This window comes from Gopherus flavomarginatus, chromosome 2 (genome assembly GCF_025201925.1).
Source record: "Gopherus flavomarginatus isolate rGopFla2 chromosome 2, rGopFla2.mat.asm, whole genome shotgun sequence".
In the NCBI taxonomy this organism is placed as follows: Eukaryota; Metazoa; Chordata; order Testudines; family Testudinidae; genus Gopherus; species Gopherus flavomarginatus.
Genome location: NC_066618.1, coordinates 156,580,413 through 156,607,867, shown reverse-complemented (window position 1 = coordinate 156,607,867; position 27,455 = coordinate 156,580,413). Strand labels below are relative to the sequence as shown.

At 40.4% G+C, this 27,455-nt stretch overlaps 2 protein-coding genes across 2 annotated transcripts; both read left to right on the top strand.

The window, feature by feature from the left end:
• Positions 1–904: 904 nt before the first annotated feature.
• On the top strand, positions 905–6,580 carry LOC127044990 (gastrokine-1-like). Its single transcript, XM_050940340.1, has 5 exons — positions 905–955; positions 2,265–2,402; positions 2,800–2,910; positions 5,221–5,362; positions 6,486–6,580. The coding sequence occupies exons 1-5, from the start codon at positions 905–907 to the stop codon at positions 6,578–6,580; spliced, it is 537 nt and encodes a 178-aa protein (XP_050796297.1).
• Positions 6,581–9,628: 3,048 nt separating this feature from the next.
• LOC127044673 (gastrokine-1-like) lies at positions 9,629–26,917 on the top strand. Its single transcript, XM_050939749.1, has 6 exons — positions 9,629–9,640; positions 10,865–10,918; positions 12,260–12,397; positions 15,587–15,697; positions 25,281–25,407; positions 26,826–26,917. Exons 1-6 carry the CDS (start codon positions 9,629–9,631, stop codon positions 26,915–26,917), a joined length of 534 nt encoding a protein of 177 aa, XP_050795706.1.
• The last annotated feature ends 538 nt before the right edge of the window (positions 26,918–27,455 follow it).

Genomic DNA, 27,455 nt, shown 5'->3' with positions numbered 1-27,455 from the left:
GTATCACTGACCCTTATCTGCTGCGAGTGACTGACTCTATCAGGCCAGTTTCAAACTCCTTTGTTTGTATAGTAATTGTGCCAGGAGCTAATGGGCAATGTCACATATCAATGGCTACATGCTAGTATGATATGTTTACTTTCCACACCTAATTTTGGGGCTCCCTGATGTATATAAAGTGGAAGGGTTTGTATCACTTCCTCAAGCAGATCTTTCACCTCCTCTGCTGTCAAAATGAAGCTCTCTGTGAGTATATGTACCATTTGCTTCCTACAAAATAATATAGCATTGACTCTCTAGTTGGTCCAAAAAGGGTAGTCTTTACACACGCAGAAATACCAGACATTTCAAGGGGAGCTGCATTGGTGCAAGGGCAGTAGGATCACTAGTGATTTCACTGCATCAGGAAATGCAACTTATCAGACCATATTAAGATGAATAAGATTTAGATGCATATTGTATTGTATGCAGAGGGTATGGGGTATGGTCCAATGCCGATTGATGTCAATGGAGTTATAGCATCAGAAAACTGGTGTAACACAGTGATGGATCAAGCCCACTTTTTGTAACTTTTAAATAGTATGAGCATAATCCTGCTTTCCTTACTCAAGCAAAAGAGTCTTTCCCAAGCTAATATGATAAGCAAGGACTGAAGAATCTTTAAATAATCTTAAATAGCTGATAAGTAAAAAATTAAAGCAATGGAGCTGAATCTGATCTCACACTAATATCAACAAAGACATAAATCCACTGAAGTAATATGCATCCAGTGTGAGAGTGAAAGCAGTCCAGATACGTGACTTTACATCAATTTGGAGGAAAGGTGTGTGTCAAGGTACTTCTTATTGTATTTTTAGCCATATCAGCCTTTATACTGATATGCTTTCAATGTTTATTTCAGATTATGATTGCCGGTCTTCTGGGAGTCTTCCTAACTCCATCTCTTGCTACTGATGTGAGTATAAAGATCAAATGTGTTACATAATATTCCTCCTGTCAATTTGTTTAATTTATGCTTCATGAATTTTCACATCTCTGAAAGATGTTTCTGAAGAAAAATCTAAACTGTCCTTAGCACATAAAAATGCAATATCACAAGACTGGGTTTGTGTTCTAAAGAAAATAATTATTCAGCTAACCTATTCAGAGAATGATTTTGCTATTAACTTTACTGCATGTCAGACCAAACATGAAAGAAAAAATTGTGTAATATCTATTGCAATGCATCAGTATTGTTCTGCCATTGTCAAACTGTTGTGGGTATTGACTGAGTTCCTAGTGGGAAAATGAATATTTGTTTCATCAGTGGAAAAAATTCCATTGATATACCATTGTATATATTGTGAGCTTGATTCTCATTTATACTTACTCCTTGTTATGCTGCTCAGGTAGTATAAACAGTCCTTGCAAAGGGCATATATGTAATTTACACACAATTTAAGGTCCTTTCCTACTGTCAGACTGGTGTAAAAAGGCCTTAGCGTAAATGAGAATCAGACCGTAGGAAACTACTGAGTATATTAATAATGATGGAAATTTGATGACAAAGATACGTTAATATTTAGGAATGGTTCTGACTGCCCCATAACAACAGGTTAAAACAATGACAAATGTATGTAACCCAATGGTAATCTCACAAGAGTTTCTTGTCCGTTGCAGCAACTTAATTCATTATGCTATAAATGTGATTGAAAACAACAAACCCATCTCCAAACAGGCTTTTAAGCATGATTGTCCTGATTCATGACTGGGGCTTCCAGATTCTACAATAATTCAAACAAATAAATAGTTTTTATTATTATTATTAGTGGTGGTAATGATGATGATGATGATGATGATTGAGTTCTCTCCCTGTCGAGCACTCTCAGTAGGATCTGGAAAAGTGAGGGTCTGTTCTGCATAGACAGATGACCCCTTACTTCCATGCAGGAAGGGAAAATCTGTTAGGGATGATTTGTGATTGAATGATGTGGCTATCTTTTAACTGAAGCCAATTGGACAAATTCTTACTGAGTTCTCACTCAGGCAAAACTCCACCTCTAGATTTGTATCAATAGCATTTGCTGAAGAAGAGCTGCATAAGATAGAATAAGAGATTTCAGAGTTTGGCATGAAAGCTTTAGTAGCCTCTGCGGGGCGAGGGGTGGCTTACTTCATTACATCACTGGAACATAATTTTAAGAGCAATGATTTTCCAAAGCACTTTTGACAGGGAGAAACTCGAAAAACCTAAATGTTTGTCACTTTTTGTTTTTAAATCCAAGAATGTGAATGAAAACAATCAGGGAAACAATGGTGGAAATTCACACCAGACTGTGAGCATCAACAACGATAAGCATGTGGCCAACATTGACTCAAACAATGGCTGGAACTCATGGAATTCTGTTTGGGACTACGGCAATGTAGGTGGCAAACATACATTTCTGAGAAACTTATGGAGTCACTGACTGGAGTAGTGCCTAAATGATTGGGGTGGGCAAGGATAGCTCAGTAGTTTGAGCATTAGCCTGTTAAACCCAGGGTTGAGTGTTCAATCCTTGAGGGGCCCATTTGGGGATTGGTCCTGCTTTGAGCAGGGGGTTGGACTAGATGATCTCTTAAGGTCCCTAATAATCTATGATTAGTCATAATGCATGGAAATTACTAATAATTCATCATTTATAAAATTGGTCTAAATGTCAGGGGGGAATCTGTATTAAATGTTATTTAGCTTCAAAATTAAACAAATCTGATTTGAGTCTCATTTACTGTGGAGCTGCTCAAACAAAACATCTAGCTCTTTGTAATTTTATTTTACAGGGCTTCATGGCAACCAGGATATTTTCCAAGAAATCTTGCATCATTGCTAAAATGAACAAAAATGTCATGCCTGATATTGCAGTCATTCCCAAACTGATTAGAGAAAGAAAGGTAAGATGGAAGGGAATGCTGGAACAATTGGTGGGAGTGAGGTTGCTTTTTTCTAAGGGCTTGTCTACACCCCTACACATGCTCTCATTCAAGACTAAAGTGACTTTAGTTCACTGTAGTTTAATCCTTCACAAACTTCGGCCATTTTCTGAGATTGTCCACATTGAGGGCATGGGGGTGTTAACACACTTTATTTTATGCACATTAACTTCAGACCTTTAATGAATTCATCTTAACTTTCATGAGTGTGCAAACAAACCCTAGTAGCATAAAGCTAATTGTGCAAATGAATCATCTTAATATGCTGGAGGCAGAGCTGTTGTAGGTAGGAAAATGTTCATCAAAACAGTTTTCTGTCAGAAATTCCTGTTTAGATTAAACTGAAAATTTGTGCAATATCATATTGATTTTGATGAAATTTTATTCAGAAAAAATATGAAAAAACTTTAGAAGAGTCCTGTTTTGACATATTTGTAACAAAAAGTTTTTTGAAGCTTTGTTTTTAAATATATATATAATATTTTCATTTTGATTCTGCTGATTTTATATATAAATATAATATTACATATAAAACCAGCAGGAACAGAATGAAAATGAAACATTTTGAAGGTACTGAAATGAAATAATACAACTGAAAATATTTTTTCCAGAATTTCATTTCATGAAAAAAATCAAAATTTTAGTTTTTTATCCTAATTAGGATGAACAAAATATCAAATTTCAAAATTTTTCACATCAGATAAAATCCATGTTCTGAACAGTTGAAACTGGATGGGAACAAATGTCTCTGGCCAAATGTGGTTTTCTCCAAGACTTTAGAGGTGGCCAATTTTTCAAAGGAACTCAAGGACATATTTTCAGTGGCTCAGAACATACAATTGGGGCTAGACTTTCAAAAGAGCTCAGCCCCTTGTTACAATTCCACCCATAAAACTAGAGGGATATTTTCAGTCCTCTCTGCAAAATATGACATAACTCTGAGGCTCATCAAAATATTCCTGAAGGGCATACTTTCTCATTCTGGAGAAGACCAGATTGCACTGAGTTAGGGACAGATTGTAGGTGTTTTTAAAATTCCTTATTGGAAGATACCCCATCATAGTCCTTCACAATCTTCAGCACTGCTTCAAATAACCCAAGCTGAACAATAGAGCTAGCTGGGAATTTTTCAACAGAATGATTTTCTGATAGAAAATGCAGTTGCTGCAAAATTGAATTTTTCTATGGGAAATTTTGTTTTTGATTAATTTTTTTTTAATTGGGAAAATATAAACTAAACATTTTGTTTTGGATCAGTTTAACCCAAAATGCTTCATTTTGAGTCAGTTCAATTTTACATCTCCCATGATGCAACAGAGTTTTTCTTCTGACTGAGTGGCATTACATGTCATGGGAGTCACATCATTGCAGGTTCATCATGGGACATGTACTTGAGTCAGAGAGCCTGCCCACAGAGAAAAACAGGGACATCAGACAGCCTGATCTACAGTTCCTATGAGGCAATGAGCCAGAATAGGAAAATACAGTTTAATGCTGAACTGACACAGAAGACAGCAGTTTGGGTCAGTTCAACAAACTGAAGAAAAGCAATTTGATTCAAAAATATCAAAATGTTCCTTTTTGATCAAAAATGCAAAATGAAATTTTACATTCCTAAATCAAAAATTTTCTGGAATTTTATATTCCTTGAAAAATTTCAGTATTTCAACATTTTGTTCCAATTAATGATGAAAACAAATGTTGAAACATCAGGCTTTCTTGTGGGATGGAAATTCCAATTTTCACTTAGTTCTACCAAACAATATGCTGTTCTATCAATATATTCATTAGAGTTCTCAAGAACGGGTTATAAACATTTCCAGCAAATGTGTTTAATACACATGTCCCTGCCTTCTCATTTGTTATGGTTATGAGAAAATAAATTAATAGATTCCCAACCCCTCACTTTTCCTATCTACAAGACCATGTATAGGATTGAGCATAGGATTAAGGGAGTATTTTAGAGAGAAGGTCCAGGTAAAGTATAGATTACCTTTCTCTTTTCCCCAGTCAGCTTTATGGAGTTTCAATGCTCTTCTCATAATGCATGGTTGAGTCTTCTGTCCCTACCTCTACTTTGTGCCCCTGTGTGAGATCTGAGTTGAGGAGCTCATTCCCTGCTTGCTTCTGGTCTGTAGGGTGCTATTCAGCCTGGCACACACTGTGCACTGTGTCAGAAATGTCAGTACAGGAACATAAATTGTAATAAATGATTCTAGTCATCAGTTTTATTGAATGATATTGTTCTGAGTTTGCTTTCCGGATGTTTAGAAGACCGGAGCTCGAGGGCCTCCTCCGAAGGAACTGAGATTCATTGTCTCAAAGACCAGAGTCCCTGATCTGACCCCTTATGGAAAGAACATTGAAGCTTTGTGCAGAGGACTTCCTACCTATGTGGCTCATGAGGCTGAGAGTGAGTGCAAGTTAAAGTAACTATTCATGTAGCGAATTGAGTTGCATTTCCTGCATGAAATGAATGTTACTGTCCTAAGTAGAGATGGACCAGAACCAAGAACTTGGTGTGCTTCAGAAGGGTATTAGACTCTGGATCTGATTTTTTTTTTTTTTTTTGTTGCAGTCAGTCTATACCTCTATAATGGTAAAAGCTCAGATTCCAACACTCCCAAACACTGGGTTGTTCAAATTCTGATACAGAATTTTGTATCTTGGATTTATCTCTAAGATAAAGAAGAAAGACAGTGTGGTTTAGTAGAGTAAACTTGGTGCTGGGATTCAAGAAGTACTAGCTTCTAACCCATTCACTGCTGCTGACTCGGCCATGGAAAAACTGCTGAGGGCTCAATCCTACAGTGGGACTACTCATATGCCTAAAGTTAAACATGTTTTTCAAGAGCTTTGCTGGATCAGGCCACATTTCGTAGCACCTTGCAGGTTCTTGATGGGAATAACAGCTATTACTTAACTACCACACATGATTGTTGAGAGGATTAATTAGCTAGGGATCATTGAAGAATACAAATTAGCACAAATTTTTGGTCAGTCATTTTTGAGGCAAAAATCCAATTGGCTTTGTTGATTGTATTTTTTTATTCTTTTATTTATACATTTGAAAAAATTTTATATTAAAAAGATTCTTTAACCAGAGTAATAGAAATATATTCTTTTATAATAAATATTGTTGAACTGTTACCAAAAATAGTAGAGGTCACAAACCATGCAGAGACAAATCATCCACTGTTTGAGGTGGCTGCTATGTCTTGTCCTACTTGATCTCCTTAAAATTTTTCTTTGTTCTGCAGGAAAGAAGTTCCTTGTTACAGGAACTCAGTGTTATTCAAGGAATCAATCCTCTAGAACCGTGGGAACTTTCTGGGTCTGTCTCTCCGTTACCTTGCACATGTTACCACTCTGATTGGGTAGCATTTCACACCTACTTTGTGATCTCTTTGTGCAGGTGTTAGTGGCTATATGAGGTGCAGGGTTCTGTATGTCTTGAACTGTAATGAATGCACAGATCTCCTAACATCCACATCAGGCATCACCTGACAATATCTGTTCTTTTACTTTTCATTTAGGAGCGAAAGGAGCAAACTACTTCTCTCTACGCTGTGCTGATGCTAGCATCCTGTGGGTTATTAATATTGACTACTGTGGCATTTCATTCAAGTAGTAAATTCTTCACTGCTTGGAACTGGTCTGACAATGTGTCCACTGATTGGATAAAATCAGTTCTGTCATTATTCTTCCCGTGACACTCCATTTTCTAGATGTTTTGTCTTTGTCTTCCCTTTATGCTTCGTGTGTAGAAAAACCTAGGCTGTTATGATGTCTGTCAATTAAATACATTTAGCATTGGAATCAGCTGTGTCTTGTTTCTCATCTTTTACATCCTTAATCATACAAGTCAGGATGTGATCTCACATGCAAGTCAAGGCTGGACCTGGTCAATATGTGGGTGGGAGATATTCAAAGAAAACCCAACAAGCTTCAGAAAATGAGGTTACTGAAGCAGTAGGTGACGCACACCTTTGGATCAGGACTGAACCAAATCTTAAGCATGGCATGAGGGAACCCTCTATCCTTCCCCCAAGGGATACAACCATATCCCCATGCAAGAGTACAGACATGGGATCTCACTCCTCCTTCCTCCCCTGCATGGACATCTAAGGCTGGATTACAAACTGTTTCTAGAGAAGCTTTGATGAACTAGATGAATTACAAAATTTGGAGGAAGTTGGGGGGTTTTAGGCTTGTCAGGTTAAAGGGCTGTTGTTGACAATTAAACTCTTGAGCAGTGGAATTATTTTTAGTTGAAGCACATCATTTATCTTTCCCAAGCTTTAAAAATGTATCTGAAATATTAAGGATCTTCATTTCTTGCCCAGGATTAGAATATCATTATTTTGCATGATGAATGTGATATTGCTTATTCGGCCTAATGTAGTGTGTTGTACCTGAGATAGAGAAGAACAGTGGGCAGCCAGTTTAAAGCTGACAGAGAAGAGACATCGAAATAACTGGTTTAGCGGCCCTACAGATGGATCAGTAGTTGTCAAGATAGGCACTCAAATGGCCATGTGCCCCTACCCAACCTTATATTTTAAGAAAGTAACCCTGGTATTGAATAAACCATGTTCTTGATATAGGCTTATTTCTTATTTAGTTTATTTTTTCTGTTTAATTTGGCATCACAAAGTGTAGATACAATGTAACAAATTTTAAAAAATCAGGCCATGCAAGGAATGGTTGTACTTTGCTGCTTGTAAAAGCCTTGATAAATACATAAGAGACAAGGTGGGTGAGATAATGGCTATTATTGGACCAACTTCCATTGATGAAAGAGGCAAGCTTTTGAGCTATACAGAGCTCTTCAAGTCTAAAATACAGACATACCCCATCGACGTCCATAGTTCTTGAGGCAAGCTTTATACTGTGATTCATACAGTACAAGTATATAAAGGGCCTGTATGTGGAAGGAGGTTAGGGTACATGGAAGAATGGCTCTTTGATTCCGCTAAGGAAAGTGGGTGTACTGAAGACAGAGTTAAGGTGTACAAAAAGCAAAGCCAAGATTGGCATGGAGGCCGTAAATGAAAAATTCCTGATTTGGGGCTTGAGGGGTTTTTTTAGGGGAAGGGCTTATAATTAAAATTTTTCATATAAATTTAAAGTCTGTGAAACGGTCCAGATTGACAGTCCAGAAGAGTGAACTCTTCTATCCATGATTCACACACGATACAACAAAGATTCCTAGCACATACTTATAGTGTATGATTCATAGATCATAAAGCTTGCCTTATGAACTCATGAACTTTATAATCATGAAGCAATGAATTCCAGGAGAAAACAGCCAGCCACAGACTATTCCTCCATTCTCAGCACATTTTAAGATTTTTACTAATCCCTTTAGGTTTTATTCTTCCAGTAGTTTGAAAGCAGATTGAGTTTGCTTGGTTACACGGGCCTGCATTTCAAGAGAAGTGTCTAAATGACCACCAATTAAGTCTAGTGGGAGAAGAGACTTTTCCTTTTTTCTTTTTTACTGTTTGAGCTGCTGTCAGCTCTTTTCTTGTGGCTATTTTGCTAGACTTTCATTTTTAGTCTCAATACACAGCCTCAGTTCTCTTCTTACACAGGATGCTGTGATGCAAAAAATGACAAAACAAGGCAAGAATCAAAGTGCAGCAGAGTTTTTCATTTATTTTTGGAGGAATTACGCAGCACCTTCAGGAATCTTCAAACTTGTGCCATGACCTATTTTGCTTTCTTACTGGTATTTCTCTGCATAACTTCCCCCTCTAGCAGGAACTAGAACAAAGTTTTTTAGAAATATTTATTTTTAAAGCCAAAGTTTGCACAAGCTGAAGAATCGAGGGTTCAGTCACTTTTCAAAGCCCAGCTCCAAAGAAATGCTGCTCAGCAACAACAAAACAAAAAACCCCATTGTCCATCTGTCATCTAGCTCCCTGAGAATGAGGACCCAAGTCCCCTAAGTATCTCAAGAAACCACATCCAAAAGAGGATTTAAAGAAATTTAATCTATCCATAGGCTATTCATTACATTTTCTATCCAGAATTGAAACAAAGATCTCATGTCACTTTGCCCCTTCCCAAAGTTTGTGTACCTCAACGCACATACACCCTTAGCATCTATGCAAATGTGCTTCTTGCCATTTCCAGCACTGGTCTGAAGATGACCATCTAGAGAGTAGATGACATTTCTGACACAGTGCACAGTAGGTGCCAGGCTGAATAGGGCCCTCCAGACCAGAAGCAAGCAGTGAATGAGCTCCTCAACTCGGATCTCTCACAGAATGCTCTGAAAATTGTATAATCACATGACTTAGACAACAGTTAGTCGAAAGGGTTTTGAAAATAAGACTATGTTGAAAACAGACTAAGAAAAGGGGGAAATTCTAAACTCCATGGTCTATTTAATGCTCATGTTTGAATCATTAATCATCTCAAACAGAAGGTTGTGATGAAGACTGTTGACAGGGAATGTTACGCAGCCTCATAGATAAATATATAACAGACAAAATATTTAGTTTGCTCCAGTGTTTTGCTTCTGTTCGTAGTGAGAAAAATAAATATTTTATCTGGGGGCTTTTGTTCAGATCCAACCTTGATAAAATATATAAGGTCAGTACAAGACGTACAAATTCATTTTCTTCAGTGTTTTGTGTCAAATCAGCATCAAATCCAGGTTGGCTTCAAAATGAAGACACTTGTAAGTAGTTTTGATAACCTACATTTTCTGTTAAATGGTTTGTATTTTAGTACATTTAGGGCGCAACTCTGGGCTGCACAGTTCCCATGGAAGTCAGTGGGATAGATAAGATAAGATATAAGAAAATGGGAGGTGGGATTGGGAAGGGGCTCAGCACCTGACAAGACTGTGCCCTTAGGCCTAATTTTTCACTATTAGTGGCCACTTATTTGGGGTGCCTCGATTTTTTGGAGTCCAACTTAAGACTCTGAGGACCTGATTTTGAGACATGCCAAGCACCCACACTCAATTTAGTCAACTGGAGCCAGATTTACCATGGTATTTCAGGACCTACAGATGAAGATAGGCACCTAATGGACTTTATAAAAGCTCCTAAGCAGGAGAGGTGTCTAACGTCCATTTAAAGTCAATGGGAGGTAGTTGACTATCTCAGGCCCTTTTGTGAAGGCCCCCAATCCTGCAACAATACAAGGTATAATCCTGGTCTTGTTGAAGTCATTGGCAAAACTCCCATTGACTTCAATGGGGCCAAATTTCATGCTATACTGTGAAGCCCTTACTCAGTTTTAACTCTTTCCTTGCTGAGTGATGACTGATGCCCTGTTCCTGAGAACAAATGACACTAGGCACATGAATAAACTTAAGTACATGCATAAAGTGTGGGCAGGAACATGACCTGAGTGAGGACTGCAGGATTTGACTCCAGGTTTTTAAAAAAATGCTCTCTAAATAATCAAGAACGCTGCATAGAGAATGCTAGCATGTCAACCAATTAAATCATAATTTAAATATTTTGGGGGACAGGACATGACACTTAATTGAGGAAGAAATCTCATAGTTCTGTATGTAGGAAAATAGCTATTGAGTTAAGTTAAAAGCTTCCCATTCTACTTAATGGATCAAATTCCAATCTCAATTACACTACGATAAAACTGGAGTAACAATAGAATCACTCTGGTGACTGAGATCAGAATTTAGCCTTACAGGTGTTATATTATTAATTAGAATGATCCACCTAAGTACAGTTGTACTATGTAGCCCTTGTGAATAGAAAAGATAAAATAAATGAATTATAAAATCCCACTCAGTAATTTACGTGAGTTTGTGGAAAATCAGACTGCAGAGTTGCTTATTACCAGGTGATTTTTAGTTGCATTTGGCAATTAAAAAGGACCAGAAGAGTGTATAGAAATCTCCCTTAATGGTTTCCATGCTGCATTACAGATTCTGCTTCTTGTCGTTCTGGGTGTCTTTATGAATCCAGTCTTTGCAAGTAATGTAAGTAGAGGGCCATGTGTCAAGTTTTATGATTCTTCTTTCATGGATCTGCTTTGCCATATTGTTTATGAGATTACCATCCTTATTAAATCAAAATATGGATCTTTCTTTATGAGTCACTTTCTGCTAATATGTGAATTAATGTAACACATTTATGACAATGTTTCCATTAAATTCTCCACACTCCTGCTATTGCTTAGCATGTAAAAATCAGTCTCCAAAAGCAAAAAACATTTGCTCATATTTTATTTGAAAAAACATAGCATCACCAAGTTATGTACAAATAAACTTACATTGAACTCTCCCAGTACTTTTCTTCATTATAACTTGGCTCATTAGCGACAATAGTAGGCAATGAGCTTGCTTGCTTTAAAGTATTTATCTATGGTTCTCCTAGCTATTGTGTTAATTAATAAAAATGACACTATAACACTGAAATCTCATGCAGGTGGCTGAACATCTATATGGGTAGGGATAGACTAGCAGGTGGGTACCCTCTAAAAACTATCTGGAAGGAATAGCTTCCTTTATAACCATCCTCAAAGTCTCATGCATTTTATTTCTCCAATGGCCTGAGATGATCTTGAATGGGAAACCTAAGGCACCATTCCTTAGAACCTAGTGGAAAAGATAGTACTAGTAACAAATAAGCTAACCTTCCTACATTTTCACAACCAATAGATTCCTTTGGTAGTAGGAGTTAGAGCAGAGATTCACCAACTTTTTCATAACATTGGTCACATCTTAATGGAGGGTTTTGTCTTGTGGAAGCCTGCTTCTCTTAGTCATTACACAAACCACCACCCATCCTCGGGCAACTGCAACATTTGCTTACATTAAAAATTTGAATTACATGTAATTATTTTTACTTTCATTTAATGCAATTATCATGTGGAAATAAGGAAAAGGAATGAGCATCATATGGCCAATGAAGTCTTTGGGCATCAGCAAATATTCTGTAGACCACAGTTTGGGAACAGCTGGGTTAAACCTAACCCTATTCCTAAACCAAGCAGTAATCCTAACCCTATCTTTAGCTTTCAGGCAATGAATAACCCTAATCCTAATCCTGGGCCAAACAGTAAATATAAACTTAACTATAACCATAACCCTAGACCGAATTGTACCCTAACCATAGGGTGAGTAGGGGAAGTTGTTTAGAAGTGGAAGTAAATCTGAATCAGACCTTTCCCCACTACTAGGTATCTAACTGAGTTGGACTTTTATGTATTAGCTTCCCTACTATTCTGATGTCATCATTCTTCTCTGTTAGATACAACTGTTTGAGAGACATTTCTGGTTGCAATACAATGTTAACTGATAATAAATCTTTGATTTTAGAATATCCAGCTCATAAATCAGGGAAATGATGGGGGAACTGTCTACCAGACAGTGAACATCAATCATGATGTTAACGTTGCTACATTCAACATTTACTCCGGAGCACACTCCTCCAACGCAATCTTCGACTACGACCATGTAAGTGTCAAAAGAGGTGATCTGGTTGCTTTGTTCATCTTACATACTGTTCACTGCAAATAGAGTAAAAATATGTACTTTCTGCAGCTTGAAAGATGTGCTTTATTCCTCTGAAAGCTCTCACTGGAAAGGAATGACATTAGACTTGAAAGCAAATGGCTAATCCATCCACTAATGAAAGATGAAGTAATTTAGCATCTTTTTTAGATCACATGGAAAGAAGCTAGCCCCCTGGTTAAATTCTTAAGATCATTTTTTGTGGATATTATTTCTTAATAAATGAAGAGACAGGCATGGAAGCTGTGTGTGTTAAAAATACAAAATTCCATTATGAATAGAGCAAAAGATAAACTACCATTTTATACATGTAAATGGTAACACTTACATCAATGTTCTATTTAGAAATAATTTATTAAGGTTTAATAAATTATTAGTAGAAGTTTTAATAAATGATTAATAAATTGTTATAGAGTCCAACAGGTCAATAGGCTGTTTATAACCAACTATAACACCTTCTAATGATGTGCTTACAACCTTCTATAGCACACACTACTCAAGACTGTAACATGCTTATAACACCTATTAATCATTTGTTAACCCTTTATCAATATTTTTAACTGTAACCTCAACATGCAGCGTGACCATGTTAACTGTAATGCTGGATTTTGCTTGACCTCTATACCAAGGCATAAGGTTGTGTTAGGAGCTTTCTGCTCTGATGTCCTTCATGTTAAGGACTGTTCTGATCTCCATGCAAGGACTGCTCTCTGCTAGCATTCTTTAATGGACTAACCACCCCAAAGGGGACATGGAAGAGGCAGTGTAGTCCGTGGTGGCCAACAGAGCTGGCAGGAATTTGAGTCAAGTGCATATTTCAGTCTCCTACAGACCCGTGCAATAGATGTGCAAGCTCCTGAAACATTAAATAAATAAATGCCCTTTTCTTAGAGATATTTACATTTTCCAAGCAGATTTCTGAGCACTTAGGTCTTTATATTAAATTCCAAGAAGTGAAAGCCAAGATATCTAATATTTAGCTGGTATTCTCTACCACCGCTGCTTTGGAATTCATCTATTTGATATATATTCAAAACTAATTCACAGTGAAAACACTAGATTATAAAATCATACAAAGGCCAGCTGGAGTCACATTCTGACATTATTCCACATTTTCATCAGTGTAAATGTAAGTAGATTTTAGCCTAGGTGTCTTGTATCTCTTGCTGGACCCACCATCTGAACTAGGTTGACTGTCATTTGCTACATAATCCTTAAGGCTGTTTGGAGGTTGCATGCAGGGCCGTTCTTAGGCATAGGCAACATAGGCAGCTGCGTAGGGCACCTGAAAATTTGGGGCACCACTGGGTCTTAGTGTCCACCCTCTTGTTTTCCTATCCCTGTTCTGACTCTTCCTGCAGGCTCCCACAGATGGCTGCTCTAGCCTGGTGAGTCTTCCTTGGGAGGGAATCTAGTAGTTAAAAGTGAAAAAACCTCCAGTCTGCCAGACCTATTAGCACAACATTGAAACTGTTAAAGAGACATTCAAGGGGTAATAAAGCCATTTAACAGGCATTTGCCAACCCCAAGGTATATACTGACAGGTTTCAGAGTGGTAGTCCTGTTAGTCTGTATCAGCAAAAACAAGGACAAGCCCTTGTGTCACCTCAAAGACTAACAAATTATTTGGGCATAAGCTTTTGTGGACCAGAACCCATTTCATCAGATGTCCACGAAAGCTTATGCCCAAATAAATTTTTATACCGTCAGTTTCTGACTTTACTGACAAAAACAGTTGTGCATTAATGTAATATTTACACAGAACATGTCAATCTACAGGACCTTAGTTTCAAATTTGCTTTAAAAATATTTTATTAGTGAGCTGGTGAAGATTATAAAATCACATTTCTAAAAAATGCTTGCATAGAGTTTTAGATGCACAATCATCTTTAGCCTTAAATGTGTGGCTCTTCAGACATACAGTTTTTTAAATAAATCCTTCAAAAGACCTCCCTTATCTAAAATACACATTTTAATTACTATAGTTAAAAAAAAAAGTGCTTCCAAGTCTTCCCTGTGTCCTTTCTGTCCATCCCTTCACCACCTCTCCCCCCACTCCCCACTGAAGAGAGCCCTTAAAGGGACAACAGTCCTTCCCTTCCAGATAGCTGGACAAAGAGTTCCCTTTCTTTACTTCTGACTATCCGACAAACTAGTTTTTAAAGAACCCTCCAGCAAAATCAGTACCTTAGTAAGACAAAATCCTTGTTATACCTAAAACCTTTGGAAACATATTTTTTTAAAGTTGGTGAAATTTCATAACCATGTCTCTTGTTATGGAGATCACACAAAGTAAATTACTGTTCCCTTTTTCTAAAAGCAATGAACATTGTTATGAATACACTAAACCTCTCTGATTAATTTAAAAGAATGTCTTTGTTTCAGTGAGTTAAATATGTAGTAATCTGGAATGCTGGCTTAAGATTTGAGTACATTTAAAATATAAATTCAACTTAGAAATACTGATGAAGAAAATGTAAAACAGAGAAGAGCTGCATCATGTATTCCATTATATGTAATGTTGTATTCAGCAGGATAGCTGACTCACCCTTACTATGAAGTTTTTGCAAATAAATCTCTGACAAACTTCAGGGCATATCAAAAAACCTGTGACTGACATTTTTTATTCCCAAATTTTAGTGCTTTTAATTAGGTACTTTCTTCATGTCCATTCTGCATGAGGGAGAGTGCATGGAAGTCTCTGTGGGGAACTGTGACTCTCCGCCACCATGAGGCAGGCTGGGCATCTCAATATCCTTTGCTGTCAAGTCCCTCCTCCCCCTCCCCCACCAGGTTGTGAGCTTGGGCTGCCATCCGGCATAGGGGCACCAGTTTAATAATACTGCGTAGGGCCCCATAAATCCTAAGGACGGCCCTGGTTGCATGAGTATATTTTTAGAAGCAAAATACATTGCACAAATGTCTCTGTGGCTTAGCTGCATTGAAATCCATAGAGTTACACAAGAGATGAATTTCATCCAGTGCATTTTTGTCAAACTAGAAGCAAAGTGCAAGTGTGAAGCAGCTTGTAAATATCTCAAGTACCCTGATTTGCAAGAGTTTTAAAATAGGATATATTAATTGGAAACGAAAGGAAAAGATTTCCTAAAACTTGTGATTGTTTTTTCACAGGGTATAATTGCTTACCACATGCCATACAAGAAGATATGTGTTGTTTCCAGAATGAACAGGGCAACCTTTCCAACTTTAAACCAACTTGAGGACATGGTCAATAATCAAAGGGTAACTAAGACAAATGATAGTTATATGTGGTGTGACAGACCTAGACCACTGGGGTACAGGAGTCTGGTCCTGTTGGTATCCAGGAAGTGGGCAGGCTACAGGAGTCTGGTAGAGGGCAAATATACTGGTCACTGGATGAGTAGTTTTCTGTTCCCTGAGTGACCAGAGCAGGGGCTGCACTAGAGTAATCAGGAACCTGCTAGAACCAATTACAGCAGACAGGCTGATTAGAACACCCGCAGCCAATCAAGGCAGGCTAATCAGGACTCATAGACTTTAGGGTCAGAAGGGACCAATGTGATCATCTAGTCTGACCTCCTGCACAAAGCAGGCCACAGAACCCTACCCATCCACTTCTATAACAAACCCCTAACCTATGTCCGAGTTACTGAAGTCTTTAAATTGTGGTTTGAAGACCTCAAGCTGCAGAGAATCCACCAGAAAGTGACCCGTGCCCCACGCTGCAGAGGAAGGCGAAAAACCTCCAGGGCCTCTGCCAATCTACCCCGGAGGAAAATTCCTTCCCAACCCCAAATATGGCGATCGGCTAAACCCTGAGCATGTGGGCAAGACTCACCAGCCAGCACTCAGGAAAGAATTCTCTGCAGTAACTCAGATCCCATCCCATCCAACATCTCATCACCGACCACTGGGCATACTTATCTGCTGATAATCAAAAATCAATTGCCAAAATTAAGCTATCCCATCATACCATCCCTTCCATAAACTTATCAAGCTTAGTCTTAAAGCCAGATATGTCTTTTGCCCCCTCTACTCCCCTTGGAAGGCTGTTCCAGAACTTCACTCCTGTAATGGTTAGAAACCTTCGTCTAATTTCAAGTCTAAACTTCCTAGTGTCCAGTTTATACCCATTTGTTCTTGTGTCTACATTGGTACTAAGTTTAAATAATTCCTCTCCCTCCCTAATATTAATCTCTCTGATATATTTATAAAGAACAAGCATATCCCCCCTCAGCCTTCTTTTGGCTAGACTAAACAAGCCAAGCTCTTTGAGTCTCCTTTCATATGACAGGTTTCCATTCCTCGGATCATCCTAGTAGCCCGTCTCTGAACCTGTTCCAGTTTGAATTCATCCTTCTTAAACATGGGAGACCAGAACTGCACACAGTATTCCAGGTGAGGTCTCACTAATGCCTTATATAACGGTACTAACACCTCCTTATCTTTGCTGGAAATACCTCGCCTGATGCATCCTAAAACCGCATTAGCTTTTTTAACGGCCATATCACATTGGCGGCTCATAGTCATCCTGTGATCAACCAATACTCCAAGGTCCTTCTCCTCCTCTGTTGCTTCCAACTGATGTGTCCCCAATGTATATCTAAAATTCTTATTATTAATCCCTAAGTGCATGACCTTGCACTTTTCACTATTAAATTTCATCCTATTACTATCACTCCAGTTTACAAGGTCATCCAGATCTTCCTGTATGATATCCCAGTCCTTCTCCATGTTAGCAATACCCCCCAGCTTTGTGTCATCGCCAACTTTATTAGCACATTCCCGCTTTTTGTGCCAAGGTCAGTAACAAAAAGGTTAAATAAGATTGGTCCCAAAACTGATCCTTGAGGAACTCCACTAGTAACCTCCTTCCAGCCTGACAGTTCACCCTTCAGTATGACCCGTTGAAGTCTCTCCTTTAACCAGTTTCTTATCCATCTTTCAATTTTCATATTGATCCCCATCTTTTCCAATTTAACTAATAATTCCCCATGTGGAACCGTGTCAAATGCCTTACTGAAATCGAGGTAAATTAGGTCTACTGCATTTCCTTTGTCTAAATAATCTGTCACCTTCTCAAAGAAGGAGATCAGGTTGGTTTGGCATGATCTACCTTTAGTCAAACCATGTTGTAATTTGTCCCAATTACCATTGACCTCAATGTCCTTAACTATTTTCTCCTTCAAAATGTTTTCCAAGACCTTACATATTACAGATGTCAAACTAACAGGCCTATAGTTACTTGGATCACATTTTTTCTCTTTCTTAAAGATAGGAACTATGTTAGCAATTCTCCAGTCGTACGGTACAACCCCTGAGTTTACCAATTCATTAAAAATTCTCACTAACGGGCTTGCATTTCATGCACCAGTTCCTTTAATATTCTCGGATGAAGATTGTCTGGGCCCTCCGATTTTGTCCCATTAAGCTGTTCAAGTTTGGCTTCTACCTCAGATGTGGTAATATCCACCTCCATATCCTCATTCCCGTTTGTCATCCTTCCATTATCCCTAAGCTCCTCATTAGCCTTATTAAAGACTGAGGCAAAGTACTTATTTAGATATTGGGCCATGCCTAGGTTATCCTTAACCTCCTTTCCATCCTCAGTGTTTAGCGGTCCCACTTCTTCTTTCTTTGTTTTCTTCTTATTTATATGGCTATAGAACCTTTTACTATTGGTTTTGATTCCCTTTGCAAGGTCCAACTCTACTTGGCTTTTAGCCTTTCTCACTTTATCCCTACATGTTCTGACCCCACTAAGGTAGCTTTCCTTGCTAATCCCACCATTCTTCCACTCCTTGTAGGCTTTCTGCTTTTTCTTAATCACCTCTCTGAGGTGCTTGCTCATCCAGCTTGGTCTACAACTCCTGCCTATGGTTTTTTTCCCCTTTTTGGGGATGCAGGCTTCTGATAGTTTCTGTAGCTGCGATTTTAAGTAATTCCAGGCCTCCTCTGCATTTAGATCCACAAGTTCTTCAGTCCAATCCACTTCCCTAACTAATTTCCTTAATTCTTTAAAGTTAGCCCTTGAGAAGTCAAAAACCCTAGTCCCAGATCTATTTTTGTTTATCCTTCCATCTAGTTTGAACTGAATTAGCTCATGATTACTCGAACCAAGGTTGTCCCCTACAACCATTTCTTCTATAAGGTCCTCACTGCTCACCAAAACCAAATCTAAAATGGTATCCCCTCTCGTTGGTTCTTCAACTACTTAGTGAAGAAATCCATCTGCTATCTGAGCCCTATTATTCTTGCTAGCACTTTCCTCCAGTCTATATCTGGGAAGTTAAAGTCTCCCATGATCACACATTTCCCATTAGTGTTTACTTCATTAAAAACACTGAAGAGGTCTCTATCCATATCCAGATCAGATCCTGGCGGTCTGTAGCACACCCCAAGCACTATCTCAGGGGAGGCTCTAGTAGCTTTCTTTCCCAGTGTGATTTTTGCCCAGACAGATTCTGTCTTGTCCATTCCATCACTTCTTATTTCTTTACAGTTAACCTCCTCATTGATGTACAATGCTACTCCACCACCTTTGCCTTTATTTCTGTCTTTCCTAAACAGCACATAGCCTTCAATACCCTCACTTCAGTTTGTCGTGTGTGTGTGAGGAGCTGGGAGCAAGAGGCACAAGGAGCTGAGAATAAGAGGGTGTGCTGCTGGAGGACTAAGGAGTACAAGTGATATCAGACACCAGGAGGAAGGTCCTGTGGTGAGGATAAAGAAGGTGTTTGGAGGAGGCCATGGGGAAGTAGCCCAGGGAGTTGTAGCTGTCATGCAACTGTTATAGGAGACACTATAGACAGCTGCAATCCACAGGGCCCTGGACTGGAACCCTGAGTAGAAGGCAGGGCTGGGTTCCCCCCAAACCTCCCAATTCCTGATCAGATGCAGGAGGAGTTGACCCAGACTATGGGTTCCACCAGAGGGGAAGATCTCTGAGGCGAGCAAATCCGCCAATAAGCGCAGGACCCACCAAGGTAGAGGAGGAACTTTGTCACAGTGGTATATATGCTTTTACACCTCTTTAAGCTAAATCCTGGATTCACTGATGAAAATGGCAAAACTATCAATGAACTCAACAGGAACAGAATTTGGCCCTAAGACATTGTTTCCTTACACATTAATCTCACTTCAAGTGTGTATATTATATTTTTACACATATACACGCACACACGAGTTGGCAGCCACTGGATCAATATAATACTGTCTTTCAAATGAGTTATAAAACTGAACATCTATTCACCGGTGGCTTTTAAAGTTCCTTTGGCACTTTTTGTAGGGGTATTAATCCTAGTGTCCTAACCAAATTTCAACTTGTCTAAATTCTCCAAAGCATTTTCAATCAGATGTGGTATTCTTTACTTCCTGTTCTAAACTATTGTACCATGAGGCCAAACAGATGCCACATTCCAAGACATAGGTGGCTACATTTTAGAAACAGGTGAAAGGATCCTTCTAGACATATAGTTTAGGGTCTGGTTTTCCTCTCAGTTCTCTTAGTTTTATAACAGTATAATTTTACTGACCTCAAGGACTTTCTGCTGATTTCCACTGGAGTAAGTGAGAGGAGAATCAGGCTTGTAGGTTCCCATCATGCTCAGAAGTGAATGCACACAACTCTCATTGAGGCCACGTCCACACTACAAACTAAAATCGAAATTAGTAAAATCGATTTTATAAAACAGGGTTTATAAAATCGATTTTACGCGTCCACACTAGGGCACATTACATCGGTAGTGTGCGTCCATGGTCCCAGGCGTCCATCGATTTCCGGAGCATTGCACTGTGGGTACCTATCCCATAGTTCCTGCAGTGTTCCCTGACCCTTGGAATTATGGGTTACTACCCCAGTGCCTGATGGGGCAAAAATCACTGTTGTGGGTGGTTCTGGGTACAGCCTCACCCCCTCTCTTCCTGAAAGCAGCAGACAGCCATTTCACGCGTTTTTTACTGGGTGAAGTGAGCAAACGCCATTTTACAGCAAGCATGGACCCTGGTCTGATCAGTACCTTGATCGTGGACGTTGTAAACAGTTCAAGCATTCTCGTGCTGTCTATGCTGAACCATGAACAGCAAACGCAGGAGAGGAGGCTGCAGCTACGGCAGCGCGGCGACGAGAGTGATGAGGACCTGGAGACTGATTTCTCCGAAACCGCGGGCCCCCGCGGTTTGGAGCTCCTGATGGTAATGGGGGAGGTTCTACCCATTGCTCGCCGATTTTGGGCCCAGGAAACGAGCACAGACTGGTGGGACCGCATAGTTTTGCAGGTGTGGGACGACTCGCAGTGGCTGCGGAACTTTCGCATGCGTAAGAGCACTTTCTTTGAACTTTGTGACTTGCTTTCCCCTGTCCTGAAACGCCATAATACCAGGATGAGAGCAGCCCTCACAGTGGAGAAGCGAGTGGCAATAGCCCTCTGGAACCTTGCAACGCCAGACAGCTACTGGTCAGTCGGGAATCAATTTGGAGTGGGAAAATCTACTGTGGGGGCTGCTTTGTTGCAAGTAGCCAAAGCAATCATTAAGCTGCTGCTACGAAAGGTTGTGACTCTGGGAAACGTGCAGGTCATAGTGGATGGCTTTGCTGCAATGGGATTCCCTAACTGTGGGGGGGCCATAGATGGAACCCATATCCCTATCTTGGCACCGGAGCACCAGGGCACCCAGCACATAAACCGCAAGGGGTACTTTTCAATGGTGCTGCAAGCACTGGTGGATCACAAGGGACGTTTCACCAACATCCACGTGGGATGGCAAGGAAGGGTTCATGACGCTCATGTCTTCAGAAGCACTACTCTGTTTAAACGGCTGCAGCAAGGGACTTACTTCCCAGACCAGAAAATTACAGTTGGGGATGTTGAAATGCCTGTAGTTATCCTGGGGGACCCAGCCTACCCCTTGATGCCATGGCTCATGAAGCCATACACAGGCAGCCTGGACAGTGGTCAGGAGCTGTTTAACTACAGGCTGAGCAAGTGCAGAATGGTGGTAGAATGTGCATTTGGGCGTCTCAAAGGTCGCTGGAGAACTTTACTTACTCGCTCAGACCTCAGCCAAACCAATGTCCCCTTTGTTATTGCTGCTTGCTGTGTGCTCCACAATCTCTGTGAGAGTAAGGGGGAGACCTTTATGGCGGGGTGGGAGGCTGAGGCAAATCACCTGGCCGTTGATTACGCGCAGCCAGACACCAGGGCAATTAGAAGATCACACCAGTAAGCGGTGCGCATCAGAGAAGCCTTGAAAACGAGTTTCATCATGGGCCAGGGTATGGTGTGACTACTGTGTTTCTTTCCCCTTCATGAACCTCCCCCATCCCCTGTATTGACTCCTGCTGCAAGCAACCTACCCTGCACCCTTCCCTAACAGCTTGCTTATGGAAATAAAGTTACTATCTTTTAAAAACCTTGTATTCTTTATTAAAAGTCAGTCCCTGTAAGCAACCCACCCTCCCTCTTGCTTTAAAAAGCATGTATTAAAAATAGATTACAGAGAAATAACAAGGTACACCGGTAGTGGTTTTGGAGGAGGATGGGAGGGAAGAAAAAGGCCATTAAGGAAGCCTTGAAAACGAGTTTCATCATGGGCCAGGGTATGGTGTGACTGCTGTGTTTCTTTCCCCTTCATGAACCCCCTCCTCCCCCCCGTATTGACTCCTGCTGCAAGCAACCTACCCTGCACCCTTCCCTAACAGCTTGCTTATGGAAATAAAGTTACTATCTTTTAAAAACCTTGTATTCTTTATTAAAAGTCAGTCCCTGTAAGCAACCCACCCTCCCTCTTGCTTTAAAAAGCATGTAATTAAAAATAGATTACAGAGAAATAACAAGGTACACCGGTAGTGGTTTTGGAGGAGGATGGGAGGGAAGAAAAAGGCCATTAAGGAAGCCTTGAAAACGAGTTTCATCATGGGCCAGGGTACGGTGTGACTGCAGTGTTTCTTTCCCCTTCATGAACCTCCCCCACCCCGTATTGACTCCTGCTGCAAGCAACCTACCCTCCACCCTTCCCTAACAGCTTGCTTATGGAAATAAAGTCATTCCCTGTAACCAACCCACCCTCCCATTTGCTTTGAATAGCATGTCATTATAAGAAGAGTAAGAGAAATAAAAAGGTACCCCGGGAGTGGTTTGGGAGGAGTATAGGCGGGAAGAAAAAGGCCATTAAGGACATTTCAATGTCATGACAGCCTTTTGGTTGGACTGTCCACGGGGGTGGAGTGGGCAGGTGCAGAAAGCCTTCCCCCACGCGTTCTTACACGTCTGGGTGTGGAAGATATGGGACATGGTGAGTACTGAGGGAAGTTAAACATGGGCTGGAGTGGCACTCTGTGACCCCGCAGCTCTTCCACCAGACTTCGGAGGATGTCAGTTTGATCACGCAGCAGCTCCAGCGTTCCATCCCGCCACCGCTGATCTTCCTGCCACCACATCTCATCTTGAGCGTCCCTCCTGTCCTCACGTTCACTGGCATCTTTCCTGTACTTTGCTACCACGTCTTTCCACTCCCCCAGATGAGCTCTTTCATTGCAGGTTACTGCCATGATTTCTGTGAACATCTCCTCCCGTGTCCTCTTCTTCCTCAGCCTCCTTATCTGACCTATCCTTCGGACTGGAGTAGGGAGGCTTGAAAAATGTGCAGCTGCATGAGTGGGGGAAAAGAGTGATAGAAGGATCATAAGAGATACATTTCACAGAACAATGGTTATACTCTTTCACAGTGAACAACACTATTCACCGTACGTAGCACGTCACTTCCCTACAAGGTCGCCTTTGGATTCTTTTAGTATTTAGTGCTTGTGGCTGTGGTGTAACAGATCAACACAGACGCAGGTCCAGGGATTACAAATCAGCTTGCAGGTGGACATGGTAAGGCATACATCTAATGGCAGTTAACCGTACAACCTCCTCCTTTCCCCCCACGACTGGCTATTAGCAGGTAAAATTCATGCTGGGCAGCCAAACTGCTAAAAAGCACATCTTTTGCTTCTTTTCTTATGCCATCAGAAAGGTTAAGCACTAGAGGAAATTGTGAATGGTTTTCCCCCCCATTCTGCATGTCTGCTGTAATGGCAGGTCAGTGAAACCTTACCCCCTCCCCTTTCCCCCCCCCTTGGCAATTAGCAGCGAAAATTCCTGCTGCCCAAATGCTAAAAAGGTCAGCGCCATTAGAGACACCTCCCCGTAGGAATGGGCAGCTTTTTCCCTTCCCCCCGCATGGCTAACTGCAAGGGAAGGATTTCTTTTAAGCCGCAGGAAAGCATCACCGAAGGAATGGTCATCTCTGTCCCCTTAATAAAATACATTAATTTTTACCAGGTGATCATAAACGATATCACTCTCCTGAGGATTACAGACAGAGAAAAAGAAATTATGCTTCTTGAATGCCAGCAATCCCCGGGACCATACGCAGCTAGGCTTTGTCATGCAATGATACCCGATTACGTGCTCCAGGCATGGCGTGGTAAAGTTTCGTACCATGATGGACGGAATAAGGCTGCCCTGCCCAGAAACCTTCTGAAAAGGCTTTTGGGGTACCTACAGGAGTGCTTCATAGAGATGTCCCTGGAGGATTTCCGCTCCATCCCCAGACATGTTAACAGACTTTTCCAGTAACTTTAATGCCAGCTAATGCATGCAAGCCCTCACGGCAAATCAATCATTAAAAAACGCTTGCTTTTAAACTATGTTTTATATTTAAAAAAGTACACTCACCAGAGGTCGCTTCCATGCCTTCATTGTCTGGGCTAGTGGCTTGGGAGGGCTGGGAGGGTAATTCTGTCTGGGTGAGAAAAAGCTCCTGGCTGTTGGGGAGAATGGAGTGCTATGTGGTCTCTGCAATCTCGTCCTCCTCTTCCTCCTCCTCATCTTCACCCTCCGCAGAATCATCAGCAATGGCTGAGATTATTACCCTCACCTCGGAATCCACAGACAAGGGGGGGCTTGTCGTGGCGCAGCCCCCTAAAATTGCATGCAGCTCCGCGTAGAAGCGGCATGTTTTTGGCCCAGATCCGGATCTGCCATTTGCTGCTTTGGCTTTCTGGTACGCTTGTCTGAGCTCCTTCACTTTAACTCTGCACTGCACCGAGTCCCTGCTATGGCCTCTCTGCCTCATGGCATTAGAAATTTTTTCAAAAGTTTTTTCATTTTGTCTACTGGAATGCAGTTCTGATAGCACAGAATCTTCTCCCCATACTGCGATCAGATCCAATAACTCCTATGTGTTCCACGCTGGAGCTCTTTTCTTATTCTCAGGAGACTGCATTGTTACCTGTGCTGCTGAGAGCTCCACGCTGGCCAAACAGGAAATGCAATTCAAAAGTTCCCGGGGCTTTTCCTGTATACCTGGCCAGTGCAGTAGAGTTCCTTTACCTGTTCAGAGCGGCCACTGGTGCACTGTGGGATACCTCCCGGAGGCCACTAACTTCGATTTCCGTCCACACTAACCCTAAATCGATTTAGTAATATCGATTTTAGGGTTACTCCTTTCGTTTAGCTGGAGTACAGAAATCTATTTTAAGACCCCTTAAAATCGATTTTAAGTGCCTTGTAGTGTGGACGGGTACAGCATTAAATCGATTTAACACTGTTTAAATCGATTTAACGCTGTAGTGTGGACCTGGCCTGAGACCTGTACATATTCATCTACAGAGATAAATTGGCCCGTAGTCTGTGAAGTGCGTTAGGGAATCCATCAAGATATTAGATGCTATATAAATGCATTATTACCTTCATAAGTATTATTAACAATACAAAAGAAGCTGGGAAGCCAGCTAGATGTCAGGGCTGATTAATGCTTTTGGCCAAAGCAAGTGGTTAATCTTCTATCATTTTTTCAGGACCTGAATTCCCTCCACAGAAGCTATGGGATATCCCGCAACTATGTCAGAAATGTAGCTGGACTTGGGGCACCCATCCAGGCAACATGTGGAGGACTTTCCACCTACTGGGCTACTGAATATGGCAGTGAGTTCAGCCTGAGCTTAATGATGTATTTATTAATGATTATGATGATTATTGTGGTAGTGCCTAAAAGCACATTGTGCTAAGTATTGTAGAAACACAGAACAAAAAGACAGTTCCCCCCTCAATAGGGTGACCAGATAGCAAGTGTAAAAATCGGGACAGGGAGTCGGGGGTAATAGGAGCCTATATAAGGAAAAGCCCCCAATATTGGGTCTGTCCCTATAAAATCGGGACATCTGGTCACCTTACCCCTCAAAGAGCCTGCAGTCTAAACAGATTTAGTGAAAGCAGCATTGAAAAGTGTATGTAATGATTTTCTATTTTTTAAATTGGCTGGAAGAGTACACTCAGCATCTGAAACAACCTTCACTAATTACATTCAAATGACTAGTGGTCAAAACTTCCTAGGCCTGATTGTACATCCCCCTCCCTCCCAAAAAATAGGTTTGGAAAAACCTTTGGCTTTAAAAATGTTTCATTCTTTGCAAATTTTTATCATGAGATTATCAAAAATGTTATGAAAACCATTAGAGAAACTTGCTGGAAACTGTGGCACATAATAGTCTGGTCTCCTGTGGGCTGTAATACTTTGGTCTAACTTAGGTTGTTGGGTTAGTGTGCAGGTGCTGTTTGGTGTTTGTGGCCTGTGATACACAGAAGGTCAGATTAGATGTTCTGACAGTCCCTTCTGGACTTCAACTCTGTGGCTCTGGTTATTTGCAGTCTTTTTTTCTTTCTTTTTTTTTACCCAGCTCTAGTTACACCAATGTAAAATTGGACTTACATGGTGCTTGATCAGGTCCCGTGCTTCTATTAATGAGGGGTACAGTAGCCTAGTATTTCATAAATACTAATATGTACATAGAAGGCCTCATTCTCCTCTCATGTAGATGGATATAAATCAGGAGTGTCTCCAATGACATCACACTGTAATGTAAAAGAGGCAGAAGTGAAACTTTTCAACATACAGCCTTTCCAGTATTCAAGGGACCACCTGAGAAGAAATGTAACTTGTTTACATGGGGATATTTTGAGGTGGTCTTTTAAAAACAGGAAGCCATGAAAGGAATGTGGTTGCTCAGACATGAGTCACTGTATATCCTGGAGTCCATATACAATGGAAATTGACTGACTTCATGATCCAAAAATTCACTTTGTGCCTAGAGTCTTGATTTCATACAGCCTCAACAGAAACCTTGAAGGACACCTGTTTTTGCTGGTTGCGCAACCATTTATTCCACAAGATCAGGAATGAAGGTGGTTGGCATTTTAGGAGATTAATTTTTAAGAGGTTTGTGTAAGTGGTTTCTAGTAGAACTGCATTTATTTGAACAATATATTTCAGATGTTTTTATGAATGCAAAGATTTTGAGGGTTTTGTTGTTGCTGGGATGACTTATCCTGTCTTTATTTTGTAGGACCACAAAATTTACTTAGTGTTACTGGCTGCATGGGTGTTAAATTCTTCATTCTGAATGTGAACTTGTGTGGTGGCCTTAAGCTCTTCTAACCAAGAGACATAGCAGAAGCTTATAATATTTCAGCCTTACAACTCACCATTATTTTACTCAGTCTCATTGCAGAGAATAGCTGATCTCTGGCTCCTCTTTGCAAAGCCTGTGCTGACATGCAGCCTGTCATAAACAGATGGTTAAGGGTTAATGCCTCTTTTACCTGTAAAGGGTTAAAAAGTTCACCTAGCCTAGCTAACACCTGACCAGAGGAACCAATGGGGGAACAAGATGTTTCGAAAGGAAGGAGGGAAGTTTTTCCTTTGTTTAGAATTTCAGTTTCAGCCAGAGTGAAAAAGATCAAGGAACCAGCCTCTTATTAGAGTAGTAAGTTTTAGAAAGGAATAAATAGGTTTATGTTTATTTCTTTGTAACCTGTCTTATGCAATTAGAGGTAGAATCAAATTGGTTATTTTTTTGTGTAACTAAATTTGTGGCCAGGGGAACATCCTCTGTGTTTTGAATCTGTTGTCTGTGAGAGTAGCTGGTATGCTAATCTGTCCCAGAGAGTTTTCTTTTACCTTTCTTTTCTTTAAT

Bases quoted from the DNA above. Each gene is read 5' to 3' on its own strand.
- LOC127044990 (XM_050940340.1), top strand. From the start codon at position 905: ATGATTGCCGGTCTTCTGGGAGTCTTCCTAACTCCATCTCTTGCTACT. The intron at 956-2,264 runs GTGAGTATAAAG...TTTAAATCCAAG, and splicing joins CTCCATCTCTTGCTACTGAT to AATGTGAATGAAAACAATCA. The intron at 2,403-2,799 runs GTAGGTGGCAAA...TTTATTTTACAG, and splicing joins CTGTTTGGGACTACGGCAAT to GGCTTCATGGCAACCAGGAT.
- LOC127044673 (XM_050939749.1), top strand. The intron at 10,919-12,259 runs GTAAGTAGAGGG...CTTTGATTTTAG, and splicing joins ATCCAGTCTTTGCAAGTAAT to AATATCCAGCTCATAAATCA. The intron at 15,698-25,280 runs GTAACTAAGACA...TCATTTTTTCAG, and splicing joins ACATGGTCAATAATCAAAGG to GACCTGAATTCCCTCCACAG.